Here is an 18,600-nt window from a genome sequence, read left to right as displayed (position 1 = left end):
CCTGGTAGGATGGGGCCTCAGTTGCCTCTGTGATGATCAGTTAGATTATACATTTTTTTCCCCTGACTCTTCTCCCTGTAGGTTCCAGTTCTCTGGTGTCTTATGATTGTTTCTCTAAAAATGCTCTGCTCATATCTTTGCCTCAACCCTAACTGTCAGGAGAACCCAAACTGGACAGCTGTGTACTTTGTAGAATACAAAGTACATCTTGAGGTGCCTGGGCTTTCTGGTCTCTTTTGTAGGAGCAGGATGGGTAGCTTCCTCTTTGCTCCATTAAGTGGGAGGAAGTGTGTTCATGTCTCACTCTGACAATGGGTAGCAGGAGGTGCTCAGGGCGGTAGCAGTGGCTGGTAAAGGCTCCTACCCCACAGTTACGGACTTAGGGTGATGTACTTTCAGGCCTATTCTCACCAGCTCTCATTTGTGATTCTGGAACAGTGGGGGAAATTCCTCCTCTTTGTCACACCAGGGTCAGAAGGAAAGATTTTTTCTTTCTCTGGAGTGTTTGGCAAGTATTGCTGTTGACTGGTAATTTTCTCATTTATACCTTGTTTTCCCCTAATTACATGCCATGTCATGTGATTGCTCACTGGCTCCTCACTAGTACAGGCATCCACACTGGTATTCTTGCCACCTAAATGCATGCGCACACACGGAATATCTTTTATGAGAGACCTTTCCCCAGAGGATAACTTAAAACACAGAGTCTGACAAAGGTAAAAATGAAGGACAGTAAGGATTTCCAGTCTGACCATGATAAAAGTCTGGCACTGTCCAGATGTAACAGCTGCGCTTGTCTCTTCCCCTGAGATGGAACCAAAATGATAAGTGTAGGCTGGCAGCATGCCACCCTGGCTGCCTGCTTTCCCTTTCTTCCTCTCTAGCACACAAGCCTTTGATTTCAAGTGGATACCACAGCAGACTGCAGTGTCCAGGGCCCAGTGACCCTCAGATTGGAATGAGCACACAGGGCACAGAAGGGAAACTCATAAGACGTTATCAGGAATAAAGATGTCATCTGTGCATTTTATAGCCACACTTTTCTGTGGCGCATGATCAGGTTTTCAGGTGGGGTTCATCCCTTTAATGATTGATAGGAAAGAAACTGGACAGAAAGAGAAAGATTCCCCTCAACTGGGCTGGTTCTAGTGGGCACCAGTCTGAACCTCTGAGGCTGAGAGTAGTATCTTGGATCTCAGACCCCCCCCCCCACACACACTCTAGGTTCCCACTAGCATCAAGCACCAACATCCCATGCTGTTACAGGTTTTTATCTTCCCCAGAGGGGTCTGCTCATTTTACATACTGATTAGTTTATAGCAGTGATTCCAATTTGCTTTGCCATGAGGGATCACATATTGAGACTTAAGAGATATAAAGAAAAGAGTATGCAGCATAAGGAGACTCTGGGGACCAAAAACATGGGAGATGGAATCCTGTCCCTGCTTCATAAGTGAGCGATGTATCCTGGGGCCACCCCTGGCTCTCCCCAGATCTTTTTTTCTGTCCCGGAAGTAGGAGTGTGAGAGACAGACAGAGGGGTGTTGATTAAGCACAGGGGCTTATGGGTTAGTAATGGATGTGATCAACTGTCATGCATAGAGTTAGTTCCCAGCTCTGCACCTGTAGCTTCTCTCTGCAGGTGGTTTTCCAGTTCTACATTAACTTCCTACACTAGCTCCCACTTCCACCCAGATGGCACCAATTCAAGGAATTCAAGGAACTCTAATATCAGCATACACCAAGCAAATTGGGAAATGAGGGGAAGAAATGAGCAAATGTAGCAGGAGACAGGATAGAAATGACTTCTCTATTTTCAAGTCTATGAGCTCATTAAGCTACCCAGCAGGTATTTGCTGAGTCCCAACTCAGTGCTGGACCCTGGGACATCAGCGCAAGAAGAGCCATGTCTCCCTCAGAGACTCTCAGTCCAGCCCAGGGAGCATGTAGCAGCCCAGAGCCCAGGGGAGGGCTTATACCCTCTTTTCACAGCTGTTGGAAGCCGAGAACACCATAGAACCGTTATGCATAGAAGAGGATCATTGTGCTACCATCTTCATACTTATGTTCATCCATGTAGTGATAAAACACTCTGAGCAAAAAGCAACAGAGGAGGAAGCAGTTTAGTTCAGCTTCCATCCTGCCACACTCACTAACTTGCTGTCCTAGGACCACCATCCCAGGGTAGCCCCACCCACATTGGGCTGGGTCCTCCCCCATCAATCACTAACTTTTAAAAAAACTGTGACTGGGGAAACACTGTGCAGTCTCTCAATCTTTAAATACATGTAGACCTGACAATGTCTGCTCCACTACACCTCTATGTAATTGGTTGTTTTTTCCTCTTTGCTCTATGGGGCCGGCCCACCACCCAGGTTCCAAATAAGTCTTATTCTTACATATTAATGCCTGGCCTTAACTTGGCTTGTTTCTAGCAGCCTTTTCTTAACTTAAATTATTCTATCTTTTGCCTCTGGGCTTTTGTCTGTCTACCTTTCTTTACTTCTTTCCCTGTTGCTTGCTGTGTAGCTGGGTGACTGGCCCCCGATGTCCTCCTCTGTCTTCTTTTCCAAGATTTCTCCTTCTATTTATTTTCTCTGCCTGCTAGCTCAGCCTATTCTTCCTCCTGCCTTGCTACTGGCTGTTCTGCTCTTTATTAGACCAATCCAGTGTTTTAGACAGGTAAAGTTAACACAGCTCCACAGAATTAAACAAATGCAGCATAAAAGAATGCAACTCATCTTTATATCACAAAACAAGTGTCCCACAGCATAAACAAATGTAACAGATCTTAAACCTAATATTCCACAATACCTGTACCAATACATATCTGTTACTTGCAGGGCTGGCAGCGATGACCCAGACGCCCCTCTTGATGGAGAACCGAGGACCACTGCCCAGGACAGTCCACCGGCATCCATCACCAGGCAGGACTGGCTTATTCGGGAGAAACAGCAATTGCAGGTGAGCAGTATAGAATCTTCCTTTTCTTATCCGTGTAAGTCAGATATAGTGAAGTGGGCCTTCGCTTTGCTGAGTGCAAGGGCTCCAAGCAGAGGAAACGCAGCGGCTGGAGGGCACAGAGGAACCTCCTTGGCACAGCAGGGCTGCAGCTGCACAGCCTTACGGGCTTCAGGACCTTCTGGCTCTGCTCTCTGACTGTAGCAGCCAGTGACTCCTCTCATTATTTGATCTGTAGAAGCTTCCCTTTGAGGGACAGGGAGAGATTTGTGCTCTACGATTATTTGTGGGAATTCTTACCATGGTGGATTCTGGGAAACAACTGTTCAGGGATATGGTTTTACATCCGGCCTGGGCATGAGATTGCATCTGTAATGACAGGCAGGTATGGAAGCCATGCTTGGCACAGAGCAGTGATGACATCTGGCCAAGAAGTGCTCAGGATTAGAACTCTGAATGAGGATCCAAGGTGAGACCAGAGCCAGAAGGGGCTCCAGAAGTTCTTGAAATAGAAAATATCCTGGGGTAGGGACTGAGAAGTGGTGTAGTGTGGGCCTGCTGGAGCCTAGAGCCTGGAGTAGGAACTGGGAGCCATGAGAAGCACTGGATTTATGGGAGAGCCTCAGTGAATAGAGTGGGAGAGACATTACATATGATTCTTTTTAAATAATTTATTTATTTTTATGTGCATTGGTGTTTGGCCTGCAGGTATGTCTGTGATAGGGTGTCAGATCTTGGGGTTACAGACAGTTGTCAGCTGCCATATGGGAATTTAACCCAGGTCCTCTGGAAAAACAGCCAGTGCTTTTAACCACTGATCCATCTCTCCAGCCCTCAAATACAGTTCTTAACATCAACTTTGGGCCTCCCCATACACACACACCCACGTGCATAGGCTTCCCATCCACATGTACACACATACATGCAAGCATACACATACCACACACACACACACACACACACACACACACACACACACACACACACACACGGAAAAAAATAACAAAAGAATAAGATGTAAGGACATCATGGAAAATAGTTTGCAGTTCCTCAAAAAGTTAAAAATAGAATCCTTAGGACAGCAATCCCACTGTGGTTACACACCTGCAAAGAAATGAAAGCACAGACTGGATGAGACATCTGAGTTACTGTGGATGCAAAGGTCTGTCATTCGCCTTTCAGAGAAAGGACATTGTGCCACAGGACACAGTGAAGGTGAATGTAGAGGTCACTGCATTATGCCACATAAGCCAGCCATGAAAATTAGATACTGTAAGATTCCCCTTAGAAGAAATCCTTGAGTAGGAAAGTAGATTGGTGATGGATAATGGAAGGATGGGGTGTGGGTGGCAGGGGGATGGAGGGTTGGTGTTTAATGGAGACAGTTTTGTGGTTGGATGTTGGGGATGTTTGCCCAGTTTGTGTGTGTGTGTGTGTGTGTGTGTGTGTGATGTTACTGAACTATGCATGCAAAATGGTAGAAATGCATTGTCTTTTGTTATGTCTCTTTTACTACAGTTTAGAAAAACTTGAGCCTGTCTTCCCAGGATGGGGAGGTCGAGGCAAAAGTATTGCTGTAGGTTCAAGCCTGGGCTATAAGATGAGTTCTGGGCCAGCTACTGAGTGAGATGTTGACTCTGAGAAGCCAAAACAAAACAAAACAACCCAAAAAACAAAAACAAACAAACAAACAAACAAAAAAGAGAGAGAGAGAGAGAGAGCAACAAAGAGTGTGGGTCTCACAGAGTGGTTAGTTTCAAGCATCTGTTGAACATGCTGAGGCTGTGGGCTAGCTAGCTCATCCCTCTTGTCTCCGGGTGGGTGCAGGAGGTAGAAGCTGTGGAGAATCTGTGCTGTGGGTGGAGAGAGCATCCAGGAGATAGGGAGATATCAGGAACTAAGCTGTACTCTTATCAGCTAGAAACAGTGAGGGAACAGGGGGCGTGTCCATTAGCAGAGCCTGGTGTTATATTCAGACTCCTACGCAGAGAGATGGCTATCTGCCCAGCGCTGAGCTCAAACTGTGTTCAATTACCTGCTGCTTGTTTATTTCTTGGCCTGGAGACAGATGATGGTTATGGATTAACTTAGATTCCAGCTTAATAAATTAGGGCAAATTGTGTGTGTGTGTGTGTGTGTGTGTGTGTGTGTGTGTGTGTGAATGTGGACACAGGTGCATTGTGTGCATGTGTATGTGGAGGACAGAAGTTGATATTTAATATTTACTTCAATGTCCCTCTACCTTATTTTTTGACACAGGGTCTCTCACTGAATCTAAACTTTACTGGTTGGGCTAGATTGGTTGGCTAGCAAGTCCCTGGCATCTTCCTGTCTTCTACTTCCCCTTACTGCATGCTGGGTTTGCAGATTCATTCTGTGGGTCCCCAGCTTTTGCATGGGTTCTGGGTATCGGAACTAGCTCTTCATGCTTGTGTGGCAAGCACTTGACTGATGGAGTCGTCTCACCAATCCTGGGAAGTAAATTGGTCCAATATTCTGAAGGACAGTAGACTCTGTGACTTGACAACATCCTGTTCTCTCAAGCCTATTGACCTGACAAGGCAAGATTCCTATGTTAATGTGCATCTTAAGTTCTTGTGTTTGGGAGCCTTTTCCCCTCCTGACCCACATCTGGTGTCTCAGTGTTTGGTATGAGCAGCTTCCCCATCAGAAGCGAAGCCAGTGATACATCATTTGTGGCGTCCTCTCAAGTCAAAACCTTGGCTAGCACCTGTCCATACTCAGTGCTTGGGAAGGAGGGAATGTTTTTCCTTCTGCCAGTTATCAGAAACATAAAGCTGGCATGGTTTTCCCAGTTCAGCAGACTTCTGGAATTGGCCTGCCTCAAAAGGGTGGGGTGGGCTCTGAGATTGGTGCATATGGCATGCTCTCATTTAACTGATTCATTATCAGCAGAGCAGGGTTAATGAATGGAATCTGTTCCTCCATTCTCTGCAGAAGGAAATGGAAGCTCTCCAATCAAGGATGTCTGCACTGGAGGCAAAGGCACAAGGGCTGAGCCAAGAGTTGGAGGAGCGGGAGACACTGCTCCAGTGGCGGGGCTGTGACCTGGTGCCCCTGGTGGCCCAGATGTCTCCAGGCCAGCTGCAGGAAGTTAGCAAGGCCTTGGGAGAGACCCTGGCCTCTGCCAGCCAGGCTCCTTTCCATGTGGAGCCACCTGAAACCCTCAGGAGGTATTGGTGACTTTCTAACTGATTTTCCGACATTCTCTCTTTCACCTGTTTGTTGAGATGACTTGGCTTCCCATTCCTTGTTCACAGGTGCTTCTCAGGTGGTCTGTTTGCTTATTGGAAGTGCTGGGGTGTTTAGATGTAAGATTCTTCACTGCGGGGTCAGTTCTGAGCACTGGGAGTTGTCTGGCATCCAGTCCACCCAATCCCTAGCTGCTAGCACTGCCCCCTCTCCAGTAGGTGGTTTCCAAAATTCCAAGGGGCTGACTTGTCTCTCCTCCCCCCCTCCCACTGGGGTCAGTTGGAGAGAGAGTTTGATATTGGCTTTTGCTGAATACAACTATCTGGAGCGAGAGATTTCACTTCTAAGAAAGAGGGCATGACATGGGAAGAGTGTGACTTGGGGAAAAGTTGTGACATTGAAAGAGTGTGACCTGGGAAGATGTTCAGTTACCAAAGTATTTACTGCATGAGCATGAGGACCTAATTTTGGATTCTCAGAACCCACATAGAAATCTGGGTGCAGTGTAACCCCCATTTCTGGGGGTGCAGACTCATGAGGATTGTTGGCCGGCCAGTTTAGCTGAATTAGTGAGCTCCAGGTTCAGTGACCCTATATTACAAAATGAGACAGAATGTGACTGAGGAAGATGTCTGAGCCCCCTCTGCTCTCTCTCTCTCTCTCTCTCTCTCTCTCTCTCTCTCTCTCTCCCTCCCTCCCTTCCTTCCCCCCCCTCTCTCTCTCACACACACACAAACACACACACCAACCAGGCAACCAACCAAACCAACCAACCAACAACCAAATAAAAAAACTCCCAAACCAAACCAAACAAACAAAAAACCCAAACAAATGAACAAATAAACCAGGAGGGCAACATAAGCAGTGGTTTTTTTTTTTTTTTTTTTTTTTTTTTTTTTTTTTAACCAGGGTCTCTGGGATGAATAAGCTTGTGTTGTTGCTGTTGCTGGCTAAGCAATGTCAAATGTTTGGTGCTGGGCAGAACTTCACTTTGTGGGTCATATCAATTATGCTGTCTGTTTTGCAGAAAATGAAAAGAAGTTTAAGAAGGTTAGTAATTTAAAAAATTGATAGTCTGTCCAAGGTGTTAATAGGAGAGAAAAACAGACTGCTATTCTTGCTTTCTCAAACTTGGTGTCTCATCTATCACAAAGTGGGTCTTTCCTGTGTTTTACACTGTAGAGAGCTTGTGAAATACATGTATACACATCTACTAGGTTAGTATTTATTTATTTGTTTGTTTGCTTATTTATTTATAAGACAGGGTCTCACTATGTACCTCAGGCTGGCTTTTAGTTCTCTGTGTAGCTCAGGTTAGTCTTGAACTTGGGAGCCTCCTGTTTATCCCTTCTAAGTTGTTGCTCTTCAGGGGATTAAATCTCATTTTGGAGACACATGGAAGACATACTTACTCATGTGGGAAAGAAGCACTTGTGGATGGGCAGGGATGTCCAGTCGGGGCTCAGGACTCTGCTGGGTCACGTCAGATGCTCCCTACTTGTGGGGATCCTCATTCTATGATTTTTGGCTGGCTTGGGGGCTACTGATAATGATACTGTTTAAGGAGACACTTTAGTTTCAGCTAGCCTCCCTTGTGGAAGTACTCCTGTTTCCACCAAGTGAGTTCTGGGATTCATCACCACACCTGGCTAGATCTAACATGGCAACTCTAATCACTCACAAACTCGACAGCGTCTGTGGAAGCTCGCTGCAGACTTTCTGGCATCAATCAAGTGCAAGGATGGAGAGGGTCTTTCCATGGATGAACCATGCCATTGCTTACACAGGAAATCCCTAAGAACAGGACCATCCTGAGGATGCTACTCAGGGAACCTCTGTTGGCATGATGCTGACCAAGGCTGGTGGGCATCTAGTGCTCTAAAACATATTGTTTGAGAATCTAATAGTGCATGCAATGTGTTTTTATCATATTGCCCCTGACTTGTCCCCTCCAACTCCTCCTGGATCCCTTCCAGTGTCCTCTTCCTAACTGCATGTCTCTCTTTTTTCTTTTTCTTTTTTAATAACCCACTAAATCCAGTAAATTCTGCCTGTGTATGCATGTGTAAGGGGTCATCCACCAGAGCAGGACAACCTAAGTGGGACTTCACCTCTAAAGAAACTGACTTTCCTCTAGTACCCATCAACAGTCAGTAGCTCAAAAGGAGACAACTTTTAAGCACTAGGACGATCAGGAAGTCACGGGTAAGGAAGTTGACAGGACATGGAAACACGGAAGCCATGTAAAATGTCAGGCTCATTGCAGACAAATGGTGACAGACACCAGTGAGATTGTGGAGGAAACAGAACCCTCATTCACCGCTGCTGGAAGTGCAAACTGGCACAGCCAATATGAAAATCAGTGTGGAGGCTTCTCAAGAAGCTAAGTAGAGAATGCCCCATTAACCCAGCTAAAACTAACTCCGAGGCATCCACCCCAAAGACTGCCTCCAACCACAGAGATACTTATACATCCATGGCTATTGTAGCCAGGAAAAGGAATAAGCCTAAGCGTCCATCAACTGATGAGTGGGTAATGAACATATGGCATATGGATAGTGGACTTTTATTTGGCTGTAAAGAAAAATGAAAATTTAAAACGTGTGGGAAAATGGAAGGACCTGGGAAATGTTACATCAAGTGATGCTCCAGAAAGACAACACCAATGTTCTCTCTTATATGTGGACCCTAACTGCTAATTTTCATGTATGTGTATTTATGTGGGAGTGAGTGGGCAGAGGTTGGGAAACTGGACAGGGGCCTGTGAGAGAGGGGCAGAACAGGCTTTAAGGCATGGATGTGGAGAGGGCAATAAAGTGTATGTGACACAGGAAAGGTGATTGTCCCTTAGGGTCATAGATTTGTTAACTTAGACAGCAGGATGGCAGGGGCTTTGAGGAGAGTTTGGACCCATGTGGCAGCATGGGTCTCAGGGGAAGGTGAAGAATATCACATGATGAACAGTTCACATGCTAATTCCTGGGTGGCGGCAGGAGGGGAGGGAGTCCTGCATTCCAAGGAAGGAATGTGTGAGCCTGAGAATGTGAGGGGCAGGAGTGTATTTTGTTAATGGGTATTATAGGATGGGGATGTGTTATCTTTACCTCTCTGATATCTTGGAATCTGGTAACTTGGCCCAGTAGATTTCCTTAGGGGAAATGAGAATTTTGATACCTGCTATCCTCCAGGAATCAGGCATTGGGGAGCTTGGGGAATCTAGGGAGTCCATTAGGGGGTTGCAGATTCAAGGGCTGTTGGTGGGGGTATGCCATTCTCTTCAGAGCAGTCATGAAAAGGGGGGTTGCTTCAGACTGACAGGACCTGATCAGCCCTTAGCTCGAACCTAACTCCATGGAAATGGAGAGTGTGAGGGTAGAAGGGTTTCAGCAGAGAAGGGGTTGGTTGGGGGAGACAGGGAGAGTCTTACTGGAATTGTTAGGATCTGAGTGTGGGCCTTGGCAGCTGAGAACCTGTCCTCAATAGGGCAGTTATAGAGACAGTTAATACTGAAAGCAGAGAAAGGGGTTTAGTCAATGTGGTCCTTTGGGAAGTGGAACAGAGGGGTGCGGGGACTCCCAAGTCCATCATTGGTGTTTTGACAGGATGCTTAGGTTCATAGAGGGCAAGAGTGTGCATAGCTAAGCAGTGCTGGTCAAGGTGTGGTCCCACTTGTCACTAGCCCATCTCAGCGCCAGACTGTCCTGTAGGTTGTCAGAACTGGGTGACATCTTTCTAGGGGATGAGTTCCCTCTGGCTGGCTTCAGCCTTTTCTTTATCCCAGTGTGAGACTCCTGATAGCCAAAATCTGATGGCCAGAGGAAGGGACACAAGCACCTCCTTGGAATATCTTCATTCCTGCCAGTACGTTTAGAAGAAGGAACACAAGGGGCAGATTGACCAAAGCTAAGCGCGGCTGGCTCCATTAACTCTGTGGGTGATGGGGCTGGGATGTGAGTGTGGAAGAGGGATGGTGAAGAAAGGAAAGGGGGGTAGAAGAGTGCAGTGGCAGTTTCCAGTGTTCTCTGTGTGTGCCTGTTCTGCCTACTTGGCACAGGAGGAGGGGTGTGGTGAGAGATTCGAGCTCATTGCTCTCCAGTGCTGCCAGCTGCTCCTCCCCGGCTGAGCTTCACACTGTGAGCTCGGGACCTTGTCTAGCATGCATCTGGCTCCCTGTACATCGAGATGAGGCTAATTGTAGTAATAACAGCAGCAGCAGGCTGGTGTGACGCTTTCTGGCATTCTTCAGGGATGCTTGGCTGCTTACGTTGCTCTGCGGTTGAGTTCTTCATCATTCAGCTCCTGGGACTTTTCATGCTTCATGTGAAATGTGTTCTGGCAGCTCATGGATGACCTGTCTCTGGTTGTACATTTGGAGGAAACATGTCGCGTCTTCTTACAAACTGTTGGCATAAACTGTGAAACACTCCAATTCCCTGCTTATAGCAAATCTGGCTGGGTTTCGCTTGGAGAGTCTGGACGTTTCTGTAGCACAGCTGGGCTGGGGAGGGTGCTGGGAGGGCAGAAGCCAAGCCTGCTGTGGTTCCTTCCTCTGTAGCCGACTGCCCAGAGGCTCTGTGGTGAGACAGCGAGCTGGGCATGGGTGCTACACAGGGTGGCTTGGGAATCCCCATAACACTGAAACCAGAGCCCCACAACTGGGCTAAGGCTTCTTTCTATGAGATTCGAATTAGTAAAAGTCAGCAGGACTGGAAACAAAATTGGTTATATCTTCTGCCCCTCAGATTTATACCGTACTAGAGTGGGGGAATGCAGGGTCACAGCAAGGCTGGCACTGGAAGATGGACCCCTGAACCAGGGAGGTGTGGCAGAGAACCTAAGAGAGGTGTGTGGAAAGAACCGGTCTTATCGCTGCATCCAAAGCATGTGTGAGGTGACACCTACCTATCAAATTGGACCGTATGCCGGGCCAGCCCTCAGCCAAGGAGCAGTCTCCATTTCTGGTGGTGGCTAGTGGTGTTTAACCTTCACTTCTGGGCTCTGTTTGGATTCTCTGCCTCCCAGCTGACTGGTTTGTCAAGGACAATGGCCTCTGGGGCCTGAAATCATCTGAACACACCTGGAGGAAGACAAGGGTTTCTTGACATCAAGACTCTGTCCTTCCAACCTTCCTCTTTTTGTCCATCCTCCCCCCTTTCCCCTCCTCCCTTCGTACCTTCCTCCTTTACTTTCTCTTACATTTTGCTTTTTAATAACTCATAAGGTAGGTAAATATCTGCCAAGAAAGTAAATATGGTGACAGTCATGCACAGGAGTGTAAGACTCCTGTCAGGGAGAGCCGATAGCCTTTGGAACCACTGTAGTTACTTTTCTATGGCTGTGATAAAATACCATGACATAAGTAACTTACAGGAAAATAAGGGTTTGTTTCAACTTATGATTCCAGAGGGTTAGAGTCCATCGTGGCAGGGAAGATGTGGCAACAGGCAGGAGCAGGAAGCTGGCTGATCACATTTCAGCCACACATAGGAAATTGAGAATGAGAACAGGAAGCAGGGCAAGTCTATAATCCCTCAGGGCCCATTCATAGTGACAAACTCCCTCCAGCAGGGCTCCACTTCCCAAAGATTCTGCAACTTTCCCAAGCAGGAAGGGAGTCAGGAAGAGGGAGAAGAAGGGAGAGAGGAAGGGAGGGAAGAAGAGAGGGAGAGAGAAAGAGAAAGAGAAGGAAAAATAAAGAAAATATAGATGAACCAAAAGAGACCAGTGCACATGAGACCAGGCTCTGTATGGCTCCAATGTACCCGAGCTGCTGGGCAATCAGCAGTCCTAGAGGCGACATTTCAAGCCTGGGATCCTCAGATGATCTCTGAGGAAGTATTCATCCAAGCAGAGATGCCTGGCTTTCTTCTGGGCAATTCCCTGGACTCCATACTTCCTCAGCGCTTAAGATTAAAGCTTGAAGAAAAGTTCAGGCCAGCTAAACATTTCTCAAGGTGATAACAATGGGAAACTAAAAACTGAAATCAATTAGAAGAGAGGATTTTAATGTAACCCTGTGAATCCGAGGTGCTACAGAAAGACTTGGTTGAATTGGCACTTGGAGGATCGGGAAAAGCCAAATAGACACCAAGCTACCTGTAGAGGATAAAACGTGAGAGTTCCAGTCAGGAAAGTGCCTGCCATGCAAGCATGAGGACGAGTTCAGATTCTTAGCATCCACTTCAATGTGTGTACCTGTAATCCCAGCACTGGAGAGGCAGAGGCAGGAGAATCTGAGGGGCCCACTGGCCAACTAGCCTAGCTGATTTCAGGACTTTAGGATCAATGAGAGACTCTGTTTCAAAACATGAGGTAGACATGACTGAATGTCAACCTCTGGCCTCTATAGGCATCTGCACACATGTGCACATACATGCACACTGTGCAAACTCTTATATACTCACAAAGGAAATAAAACTTGGATTTTGGTGCAAATGGATGTCAATGTAAGCTGTGCCTGAGAAATATCAGTCTACCAGAGTGATGGCAGTTACAGAGAGACGCCATGGGTGTGTGCACATATGGCTATGTTTATACACGTGTGCTTATGTTTGTGTATATTTGTGCATGTGTTTGTACATGTGTGTATAGTGTATGCATGTGTATATGTGTTTGTGAATGTGTATACATATGTGTGTATACATGGGTGCATGTGTGTTATGTATGTGCTCTTCCTTACTCAAACTGTCAAATTCAAGAGAGTTGAGAAAAATCGAGTAAATTGAGTATTGGGCTCCTTTGCTCGGTGCCTCTAGCTCAGGAAACCTCCAGGGAAGGTGGGAAATCCTTGTGTTTATGCCTGTCTTCCCAACTTGTTATACTTTAAAGAAAACTTATGTATGACTGTATCTTACCAAAAAGATTCTATGGCCCATCACTGAGGAGGCAGAAGCAGATGGATCTCTGTGAGTTCAAGGGCAGCCTGATCTACAGTAAGTATCAGTCTAGCCAGAGATATATAGGAAAATCCTATCTCAAAAAATCAAAAACATAAAAAAGACAAAAGGGTCACAGTCCTACAACACATTGCCCCAGTCCCACTTGGCTGAGTTGGCAGAAGCTGGGCTTTTCAAATGAGTGTGGTATCCTAGTTCAAGTTTAGATGCAAGCAAGGGCTTTGGCTTCAGAGAAAGAACCAGAAAGGAGGTTGTGGCAGTTTGAATGTAATTGCCTCTCCTAAGATCATAGGGAGTGGCACTCTTAGGAAGTATGGCTTTATTGGAGTAGGTGTGGCCTTGTTGAAGGAAGTGTGTCACTGTGGGGGCGGGCTTTGAGCTCTCTTTTGCTTAAGCTTTGCTCAGCGTCACAATTCATTTCATGTTGTCTTCTAATCAAAATGTAGCCAGCATCATGTCTGCTTGCATCGTGTTCCCTGCCATGGTGATGATGGATTGAACCTCTGAACTCTAAGCAGCCACCTCAGATGTTTCCCTTTATAAGAGTTGCCCTGGTCATGATGTCTCTTCATGGCAATAGAAACCCTAACTAAGACAGAGGTGGATCACAAAGGTTCTCCAGATATAGAGGAAGCATCTAGAAAGAGGCTCAAGAGTCAGCATTTCCCTGCTGGTTCACAGTGACCCTTATATAGTAAGGCACAGACATCAGGGGGGATAGTTCTAGTTAAAGCATATGTACCCGATTGCCTTCAGATTCTGTGAAGTATGGCTTACTGTCATATAGGCATGCTGGGTGTCTAAGTGATATGTCAGGAGACCTTTCTGTCGAAGCTTTATCCACCTCTGGGAGCACAGATGTACATATCCTCTGTCTGCCTTACTGTTGGGCTCTCAGCCCTGTCACTCACCTGGAAAGAGGGGACATGCTCACCAAAACTGCATACGGACACTGGACACCTGCCTTTGGCATGCATCTCTGTCCACTGCACCACACTGCCTGCCTCAGCAGCACAGGCTCAGCTAACCAGCCCCTGACAAGACTGTGAGGAACAGGGCTGATGCTCTTTTGCATCCTGTCTTGCCTCATTGAGCTATCCCAAGTCTAGAGGAATTCAGGGCATTTTTGTCATCTGTGCCCCACAGTCGTCCTACTGGTGATGTGTGACATTATCAGCAGTGAGGGCATGAGGGTTCCAGGAGGGAAAAGGCCAAGTGGGTAAATCCTCATTTTCTACAGCAGTCTCCCTTGTCACTTTCTGACCCGCTTGTCCTCTGTGGAAGGCCGAAGGACTCAGCAGTAATTGGCAAGGTTGTTAATGTCAACAGAGCCCCGTTTTCTGTTCAGTTGAAGGCCCAAAGTAGCCTCAGTGCTTGGCGTAGCTGTCACTGTGCCCTTTCTGTCATTTCTTGTTTGCTTTGGGAACAGTCTGTCATTCTTTTTTTTTTTTTTTTTTTGGTTTTTTTGCGATGGGTTTCTCTGTGGCTTTGGAGGCCAGTCTGTCATTCTTAAACTAAATTTTGCTAAAAGGTTGTGGAATTGGGGCATCAGGAGATAAAGGACACAGAGGAGGCGGGATAAGGACATTCCACTCCCATAACTTGATACAATAGTCTGACTTGCACAGAGGCAATTCTGGGGATAAAGCTGTTTGCTGGGGTAGTGGTAGGACCCACTACGCTGAAACTCTCCCTACACCCCCTTTTTTCTTCCTTCCTCCCGCCTTCCTCTTTTCTTCCTCATTCTTCGTTCCCTCTCTTGTTCTCTCCCTGTCTTCCTTCTTTTGTTTTTGCTTTTCCCCCTTTGACAAACCAGTGTGCAGCCCCTGAATAACACACAAGGTTAATTTTAGTGGAAACTGAGGATCCCCTGTGTGTGAGTTAGTTCACTTGGGCTTCCATAAGAGCAGAGATGGGAAGGCTTGACAGCTGCTCCTGTACGGGAGTGGAGGCTAGAGTCCAGGATCAAGAAGTCTGAAGGCATTGCCGTGTACCCTCACAGGAAGTTCCTCTGTCCCCCTCCTTTCCCCCTTCTCCTCCCTGCCCCCTCTCTCCTCCTCCTCCCTTTTCATGTGTGCATGACTGTGAGTGTCATCAATCTCTGGTGCTTTCCACAGTAGCTGTCCACTTTGTTTTTAGAGTCCAGGCCCCTCACTAAACCTGAAGCAAATACCACCCCACCTGGCTTTAAAAAATATTTTTATTTTACTTTATGTCTATGGGTGTTTTGACTTCATGTATGTTTATGCACAACATACATGCACTGAGCAGAGGGGCAAGAAGACGAAGGTGTCAGATACCCTGAATCTGGAGTTACTGACAGCTGTGAGTTGCCATGGGAATTGAACCTGGGTCTTCTGGAAGAGCAGCCAATGTTCTTAAATGCTGAACCATCTTTCCAACCCCATGGCTTTTGTAAATACCTGGTTCTGTATTTGAAATGCAGGTTCTCATTCTTGTGTGCCAAGTACTTTACCAGCCAAGACATCTATCCATGACTGTTGTTTATAGGACAGTTGTTGTGAATGAAGAGATTACTTTCTGTAAACGGGGTCATCTGGGTAGGCAAATTCTGAATCCCAGTGCAGCATCCTTTGATCTGAAGGGGTAGTTCATAGTTTGTTTATTTATTGAGACAAGATCTCATACAGCCCAGGTGGGCCTCCAATGAGCTATGTAGCCAGGGATGACCTTGAAGCCAAGGATGCTATGAAGCCAAGGACAACCTTGAACTCCCACTCCACCTTCCGGTGCTGGGATCACAGGCATGAGTCACCACACCCATATCTGAAGGGATGGTTTTTGTCAGGAACAATATGCAATCTTAGTGAAACAGTAACAAACTTTGTTACCAACATACATGGGACCCTTGTCAACATTTAACTGGTGTAATGTATTTTCAATGGGTATTCCTGTTAGTATTCAGGCATCTGCACTGGCCTGTCCTTGGGGTTCTGACAGGATACACCCTCAGCTGCAGCCACTAAGAGCACCAGGGACAGACCAGTACAGATATCTGAATACTAACAATTCCTGCTCCCAGGGACTGCAGTGTGGTGGTGGCAGCGTCACGTGTGGGTGGAGTTAACATGACACCCCTGTCCTGTTAGAACGTGAGGGTGGAGTTAACATGACACCCCTGTCCTGTTAGAACAGCTCTTCTGCTATCTATATTGTACTTTGGGTTCTGAGAAGTGCTAATTATAGCTGGAAAACTGCTAATGCAGTATACAAGGGTGATTCATAGTCTTCTCCCCTCCCCACATTGCTTCCATTCTGTGTGTCCCCTGGGGATACAACTAATGTTACTATTAGCCTGAGCAACACATAATTAGGAAAATAAATCTACTGAAAAAGGTAATATAGTATAAATTAAATAAATTAAGTATAAATCAAATCTGATATAAAACAATGCATTCAATTATCCGCATCGCTACCTCCTCCTCTCACAGAGATATTTGAGTTGAAGCTCATTTTCCTTCTAACATAAGGCCATATCAGAGCCCAGAGCAACAAGCAGAGTCTTAGAAAGGTGGTACCTGATCTGCTTTTCACCAGGGTCATGGGACATTTGCTACAGGTGCTGTCCTTGAGGTCAGCTCAGTCTTAGACTCAGGAAGAAAACTTGCTGTCCATTTTAATACATAAATTAATGAGCTAGTTTTTCAGCATGTCTGGGAATATATATTGTACTTTTAAATATATATATACATATATATGTATATATATATATGCATATATATAGAACAGCACAATCTATTGTGCTGTTAAATGCAAAATGGTTCTATTATGTGGAGAGCCATTGATTAAGAGGGTACCAGCTGAAGGACTAAGGATGTAGCTCAGTTGGTAGGATGCCCACACAGTATGCAGCAAGCCCTAACTTAGACGCCTAGCTTCACAAAAAGGCTTAGTGTCTTGGTGTGCTCTTGTAATCTCAGCACCCAGGATACGAGGACATGATGATCAGGGTTTCAAGGTCATCCTGAGTTATATTGTGAGTTCAAGGCTAGCCTGATCTACAAGAAATCCTGTCAAAAAACAAAACAAGCAAGCAAACAAAAATATACCATTTGAATAGACTCCAGTGTGCCTGGCAGAGGAAGGAAAAACACTCTTGCCGAAGAAGGGTTACAAGTGTGACAGCAGGCTCCAGAGTCAGTGCTGCTTCTAGAACCAAGCCATGCTTCACATGTTCTGCCGTTCTGTCTGCAGCAGCCCAAGTAGTCTGTCCTGTCTTGTTCCCACATAAGCTGACACCCAGGCTCACCTTCCCTCACAATGTCCTGTCTCCACCTAGCCAAGGGCGGTCAGAGTGCTCCAGACTCCCCCCTCTCCCCCATAGCTATCTGTACACTCATGCTTGCCAGATGGTGACTCCTGACTCAGAAGAGGCTATGGCCCCGTGCCGTGCTCCTTGCCTGTGCTCACTGTCTGTGTCTGGGTTGATTTCACTCTCACCAGTAGCCCCTCATCTAGTACAATTTACAAGTGAGAATGCTGGCCAGTGTCTGCTCCAGTCTCGAGGAGCTTGCAATCCCAGCTTGCCTAGGGTTCAGAAATCACAAATGTGTAGAGATGATAACATCCCTCAACAGTTCTCATAGCTGGAGAAGGACCCCCAACATGTAGCTTATCTCTAAATCATACTTTGCTTTCCCTGATGTGGGAGATTTTCCTGGAACCCCCGCCCCTTGCATAGAATCTGGAAACTGGGACCTTTGCCTCTTGCAGACTACCCTGTATCAAGCAAGTACCACTCCCCACCCCTTGCGCTTGTCACTTAACTGACTGTCCCTGAGGGGTTGGAAGAATGAGCAAGGCTCACGTTCACAGAACGGTGGGCTCTACACAGGGTATTCTCATCGCTCCCTCCCAGTGTGCCCCCTCCATGAGCTCTTTCTCACGAGAGAGTGGACCCAGTGGATGGATGCTGCCCACATGGAACTTAGAGTCTGGGAAGACACTGCATGAATAAGCCAGTATATGAAGAGACTCGCAGGCAAGTCCAACCTTTTACCTATGGCAGGCATTATTATCACAAGGTTCATACAACAAACTCCCAATATGCCCCATGGTGTTTTAAGTGACTTTAAGAGTGTGTGTTGGAGCACTCATAGTTATCCTGGTGTGCCACAGGTTGGACACACCTGAGAGAAGGAAGAAGTCAATCTTGAGAAATATGAAACATGTCTGCCTGCTCTCACTGAGGCTCAATGCAGAGACACTGGCATTACTTCTTGAATAGCTGACCTGCCCACTCAGATGCTAACAGTTCCCTGTCACTGTGGCCCACTCCTTTAGGATGCTGGTTACACGTCTCAGGGTTTTCGGTAACCAAGGTGGCTCCTTCTCCTTCCATCACTGCTCTGAAACTGAAGACAGATTGTGTGTGCCCTGGCTGGCACAAAACTCTCTATGTAGACCAGGCTGGCCTCAAACTCACAGAGATCTGCCTACCTCTGCCTCCCAAGTGCTGTGATTAAAAGTATGCTGCTATGTCTGACTTGCCTGTTTTGGTGACAGGCCT

At 46.5% G+C, this 18,600-nt stretch overlaps 1 protein-coding gene across 1 annotated transcript in view; it reads left to right on the top strand.

Annotated features, from left to right (window-relative positions):
- The window catches only part of Disc1 (DISC1 scaffold protein), a 168,160-nt gene that overhangs the window by 33,004 nt on the left and 116,556 nt on the right, over nucleotides 1-18,600 (top strand). The window contains exons 4-5 of the mRNA XM_051201784.1: nucleotides 2,844-2,964; nucleotides 5,920-6,155. Coding sequence (XP_051057741.1) covers nucleotides 2,844-2,964; nucleotides 5,920-6,155 — 357 coding nt within the window. The remainder of the gene's footprint in view (nucleotides 1-2,843; nucleotides 2,965-5,919; nucleotides 6,156-18,600) is intronic.

Source organism: Phodopus roborovskii, unplaced genomic scaffold (genome assembly GCF_943737965.1).
Source record: "Phodopus roborovskii unplaced genomic scaffold, PHOROB, whole genome shotgun sequence".
NCBI lineage: Eukaryota > Metazoa > Chordata > Mammalia > Rodentia > Cricetidae > Phodopus > Phodopus roborovskii.
The sequence above is the reverse complement of the archived record's forward strand: the minus strand, read 5'-3'. Positions and strand labels throughout refer to the sequence as shown.